This window comes from Macaca fascicularis, chromosome 5 (genome assembly GCF_037993035.2).
Source record: "Macaca fascicularis isolate 582-1 chromosome 5, T2T-MFA8v1.1".
Taxonomy (NCBI): Eukaryota; Metazoa; Chordata; class Mammalia; order Primates; family Cercopithecidae; genus Macaca; species Macaca fascicularis.
The window spans coordinates 60,120,118-60,125,868 of NC_088379.1; the positions used below are offsets into that span (position 1 = coordinate 60,120,118).

At 41.5% G+C, this 5,751-nt stretch overlaps 1 protein-coding gene across 2 annotated transcripts; it reads right to left on the reverse strand.

Annotated features, from left to right (window-relative positions):
- Window positions 1-3,849: 3,849 nt before the first annotated feature.
- Window positions 3,850-5,018, reverse strand: PF4V1 (platelet factor 4 variant 1). 2 transcript variants are annotated; one of them, XM_065545099.2, is made up of 3 exons: window positions 4,861-5,018; window positions 4,417-4,543; window positions 3,850-4,291 (listed from the first exon to the last, which is right to left on the reverse strand). In XM_065545099.2, the coding sequence occupies exons 1-3, from the start codon at window positions 4,949-4,951 to the stop codon at window positions 4,204-4,206; spliced, it is 306 nt and encodes a 101-aa protein (XP_065401171.1). In that variant the 5' UTR covers window positions 4,952-5,018; the 3' UTR covers window positions 3,850-4,203. The 2 variants fall into 2 exon arrangements, with proteins under 2 accessions (XP_065401171.1, XP_065401170.1); XM_065545098.1 differs by having other exon boundaries at window positions 4,825-5,018.
- Window positions 5,019-5,751: the final 733 nt, after the last annotated feature.

Below are 5,751 nucleotides of genomic sequence, written 5' to 3' on the forward strand. Positions count from 1 at the left end.
TGCTGAGAATGATGGTTTCCAGCTGCATCCATGTCCCTACAAAGGACACGAACTCATCCTTTTTTATGGCTGCATAGTATTCCATGGTGTATATGTGCCACATTTTCTTAATCCAGTCTGTCACTGATGGACAACTGGGTTGATTCCAAGTCTTTGCTATTCTGAATAGTGCCACAATAAACATACGTGTGCATGTGTCTTTATAGCATCATGACTTATAATCCTTTGGGTGTATGCCCAGTAATGGGATGGCTGGGTCAAATGGTATTTCTAGTTCTAGATCCTTGAGGAATTGACACACTGTTTTCCACATTGGTTGAACTAGTTTACAGTCCCACCAACAGTGTAAAAGTGTTCCTGTTTCTCCACATCCTCTCCAGCACCTGTTGTTTCCAGATTTTTTAATGATTGCCATTCTAACTGGTGTGAGATGGTATTTCATTGTGGTTTTGATTTGCATTTCTCTGATGTCGAGTGATGATGAGAATGTTTTCATGTGTTTGTTGGCTGTATGAATGTCTTCTTTTGAGAAGTGTCTGTTCATATCCTTTGCCCACTTTTTGATGGGGTTGTTTATTTTTTTCTTGTAAATTTGATTGAGTTCTTTATAGGTTCTGGATATTAGCCGTTTGTCAGATGAGTAGATTGCAAAAATTTTCTCCCATTCTGTAGGTTGCCTGTTCACTCTGATGGTAGTTTCTTTTGCTGTGCAGAAGCTCTTTAGTTTAATTAGATCCCATTTGTCAATTTTGGCTTTTGTTGCCATTGCTTTTGGTGTTTTTGACATGAAGTCCTTGCCCATGCCTTTGTCCTGAATGGTATTGCCTAGGTTTTCTTCTAGGGTGTTTATGGTTTTAGGTCTAACATTTAAGTCTCTAACCCATCTTGAATTATTTTTCATATAAGGAGTAAGGAAAGGATCCAGTTTCAGCTTTCTACTTACGGCCAGCCAATTTTCCCAGCACCATTTATTAAATAGGGAATCATTTCCCCATGTCTTGTTTTTGTCAGGTTTGTCAAAGATCAGATGGCTCTAGATGTGTGGTATTATTTCTGAGGACTCTGTTCTGTTCCATTGGTCTATATCTCTGTTTTGGTACCAGTACCATGCTGTTTTGGTTACTGTAGCCTTGTAGTATAGTTTGAAGTCAAGTAGCATGATGCCTCCAGCTTTGTTCTTTTGGTTTAGGATTGTCTTGGCAATGTGGGGTCTTTTTTGGTTCCATATGAACTTTAAAGCAGTTTTTTCTAATTCTGTGAAGAAAGTCATTGGTAGCTTAATGGGGATGGCATTGAATCTATAAATTACCTTGGGTAGTATGGCCATTTTCACAATATTGATTCTTCCTATCCATGAGCATGGTATGTTCTTCCATTTGTTTGTGTCCTCTTTTATTTCACTGAGCAGTGGTTTATAGTTCTCCTTGAAGAGGTCCTTTACATCCCTTGTAAGTTGCATTCCAAGGTATTTTATTCTCTTTGAAGCAATTTTGAATGGGAGTTCATTAATGATTTGGCTCTCTGTTTGTCTGTTACTGATGTATAAGAATGCTTGTGATGTTTGCACATTGATTTTGTATCCTGAGACTTTGCTGAAGTTGCTTATCAACTTAAGGAGATTTTGGGCTTAGACGATGGGGTTTTCTAAATGTACAATCATGTCATCTGCAAACAGTGACAATATGACTTCTTCTTTTCCTAACTGAATACCCTTTATTTCTTTCTCTTGCCTGATTGCCCTAGCCAGAATTTCTTACCAAAAAAAAAAAAAGAAGAAAGAAAGAAAAAAGAAAACTTATTTCCAAAACAACAACAATAACAAAAAAACCCTCTGTTAAATTGCTTACTCAGGCCAGGTGCAGTGGCTCATGCTTAGCACTAGCACTTTGGGAGGCTGAGGCGGGTGGATCACTTGAGGCAAGGTGTTTGAGACCAGGCTGGCCAACAAGATGAGACCAGTCTCTACCAAAATCACAAAAATTAGCTGGGAGTGGTGGCACTTGCCTGTAATCCCAGCTATTCAGGAGGCTGAGGCATGAGAATCACTTGAACCTGGGTGGCAGAGTTGCTGGGTGACAGAGTGAGACTGTCTTACAAAAAAAAAAAAATTCTTACTCAACACTCCAAAGTAACTGGAATGGTGCATTAAGAGAAATATTGATACCAGTAATGTAATACTATAATAGAATTAATAGTCCTTCATTTTTAAGTTCAGACTGTGTATAAGGAACTGTGCCAAATGTTTTGCGTATATCCTCTATCTAGTTCTTAAGATAATCAATCCATAAAGTTAGACATTCATAATGTCCGCATTTCACATATATGAAAACTAAGGCACAGAGGAAAAGTGAGTGTGGCACAGCCTGGGATGCCAGGCTAAGGACTTTGGACCTTGAATATTTTATTCAGGGAAATGAAATATTTGGGTTTTGGAAATATTATTTGGGTGGTAGTGCATAAGTTGTACTGAAGATAAAAAACACTAAGTGGGCAAAAACTGGTTGGGAGACCTTTTTTCATTCACTCTCCCCATAGATACTCCAACCCTGCAGAGCTATGAACTGTTGTTCAAACATGCAAATGACTTAAAATGATCTTGTGTCTTTCTACTTGTTATTTATCTTGAGGCAGTTCCAGTCTTCCCATTGCCCGCCCCACCCATCCCCCCAACAAATTTGTACTCCACCTTTAACAGCTAGTTCATGGATTTTGCTAACATGCCACTTTCCTGTGTGAAAGACAGCACAACGTGAAAGCGAGCAGGGAGTCAGGAGTCAGAATGATCTGCTCAGCCTCTGACAAGCTGTGTCCTTCCCAAGACTGTCACCTCATCTCTATAACGGGAATAATACTAGTTTGCAATGTGGATGTGGAAATTTTAGATGAGATTCGTAAGTATCTATTAATTTTGTTTATTTTAGTTTGTCATCCTAGGTATCTCCCTCCTTTCCAGCCCACCACAGAGGTTGAATTGTACCATCTGTATTTTATCATAGATCTTAATCCTATCTGTACACCTTGTCACATTAGGTCAAAATTGCACTAGCTCATGAACAAGGGTTTGTAGCTTTCTCCTGCCTCAAGTAGGTTCTGCCTTCTGGTCCTTGGTGGTAGGCTGAATAATGCCCCCCACCCCTGAGATCCTTGTGTTCTACTCTCTGAACACTATAAATATGTTGCTTAACATGGCAAATATATATGTATCTATAGATAGATAGATAGATAGATAGATAGATAGATAGATAGATAGAGATATATAGATATATAGATGTATTAGAGAACTTGAGTTGGAAAGCGTTTCTGAATTATCCAAGTGAACCCAATGTATTCACAAGCCTCCTATGATAGTTAAGAGGGATATAAAAGGTAGAAGAGTCAGCGGAGACAAAGGAGAAGTAGAGGCTGGAGTGAGGCAGGTTGAAGACTGGGGAAAGGGTTATGAGGCAAGAAATGCAGGTGAAAAAGGAGAGGAAGTAGATTCTCTTCTAGAGCCTTCAGAAGGAATACAGCTCTGGGGACAGCTTGAGTTTAACCTTTAAGACTTACTTTGGACTTGAGACCTCCAGAATTACAAGACAATAAATTTGTATTGGTTAAGCCACTGAGTTTGTGGTAATTTGTTACAGAAGCAACAGGAAACTAATATGCCCACGTTACAACTCCTTCATTTCTCCCCAGTATAGAGCAATGTCTTCCCAAAGGATGAATGAAAATATTACCTCACACTTCTCCTAGTTTCCAGAATCTTAATATCTCCAATGTTAAGGAATTTGTGGGGATAAAAGCAGAGTGTTGCTTATTTACTTCATTTAAAAAAAAAACAAAAAAAAAAAAACAAGCTGTCGAGTAATGCTTAAGAGCTACTAATATTTATTGGCAAGCTAATTTTAACATTCAAGGTAAATATGTAGCTATAAAGTACTGCAATCATATAAATGAACAAATATGTATCAGCTAACATATAACACTGAACAAAATCAGTCTTTATTAAGCCAAGTTTTCCTTCATAATGCTTTTTGCTTAAAATTCTGGGAAGTTTAAAATATGAAATTGTGATGTGTCAGCATTATTTTTGCAGTATTGTTAAGAAATAGATTTACTATACCACAACTTGATTTATTTTCTTAATATAAGAAGGATAATACAAACATCAGAAGATTCTTTCACAGTTAGATTGAAAGCGCACACTCGGGCAGCTAGTAGCTAACGCTCCAAATGTTTCTTAATTATTTTCTTGTACAGCGGGGCTTGCAGGTCCAAGCAAATTTTCCTTCCATTCCGCAGCGTGGCTCTGGCAGGGAAAAGAGAAGAGGTGCGCCTTTCAGTCCTTGGGTTTGCAAATGGCATTAGAAGGGGGAGGAATGGGCAAAGGAGGCACGGAGTGGGGGCACTGACTGACGTAGTGCGAGGACTCACATCAGTTGGGCAGTGGGGCAGTGGGGTCCGGCCTTGATCACCTCCAGGCTGGTGATGTGCCTGGGACGGACCTGGGAGGTGGTCTTCACACACACGCACTGCAGGTCCCGGTCGTCTTCAGCTTCAGCTGAGGGGGAAAGGGAAGGTGTAAGAGAGGAGGAGGGGACGGAATGGTGACTCCATGAGTAGCCAGAGGTACTTTAGGCACTTTTTCCACTACCTTCAGCCTTCTTTTCCTTAGCCATAAATCATACCTCTCTCAGAAGTTGTGCTGATCAGGTGGCGAGGTGCCCGTGCAGTGCCTGCCACTGTACCCGCACACTCAGCACGCTCGCGGTAAGTGTAGCTGCGATCATGATCCTAGAGGATTCCTCCCCAGCCCCAGAGCTTCCCGCATTCCCCCCTCACCGCTGCTGGCCCTTCCAGTCTGGTTTCTGCTCTCACCGCTGGCGAAGGCGACCACAACTGGCAGGAGCAGCAACGCCAGGAACAGCATCTCCGGGTAGATGGCGCGGGCCCTGGCTGCGGAGCTCATGTTGTAGCAGAGGTTCCAGCAGGATCCCAGTGCGCAGGGAAAGTCGGGCTGGGGTTCTGCAGGCAGTGACTCCTGGCCTCACCAGTCTTCTTTTATCCTCCGTCCCTGTTCTTCCAGTCCGGAAGCCGGGGGTGGACAGCGAGGAACTGTAGTGCAGGAGCTAAGATACTGCTGTGAAGACTCGGACTCTGGCCAGCCAAGATTACAAAACAAAAGGCTGGGGGCAGCTGCCTTGACTGGGAGCTGGTACAAAGATGCTTACCTTCAATTCCAGTTTATATATACTTACATTTGTGGAGTTAGAAGCACTACTTGCATCTTAGAAGAGACATGTTTTCTGTATCGTATCATAGTAGAGCTCTCTGTAGTCAGCATGCAACTTACACAGCAGGTGGCTTCAGGACCCAGACAGTTCTTGTTTCCTTCTCAAGAACTGCTAATGTGCTCCTGACTTCAGTCTTGATTACTACTGAGTTTGGCGGCTGTGTGTTTGAAGAGTGTGTTGTTTGCAATTGTTTTCTGATATTAATAAGTTTAATTTGGTCTCTAGGCGTTGACTCTTCTGAAATTCACCTGCATGTGGAAGACTTCCCTAGTCTCTGGATGGGATTCACCAGGCTCCACCGACAATCACCCAGGATACTCTAGGACGCAAGGTCTATTTTCCGTAACTCTTAGAAAAATTGCAGAAGTAATATTTGAATGCATTATTTTTATAAAAACTTAGCTTCTGGATGTTTCTTCATTGTTCCCATCCTGAATAATAGTCCAGAAGAGAGGACAAAGACAGTTTGCCAGGC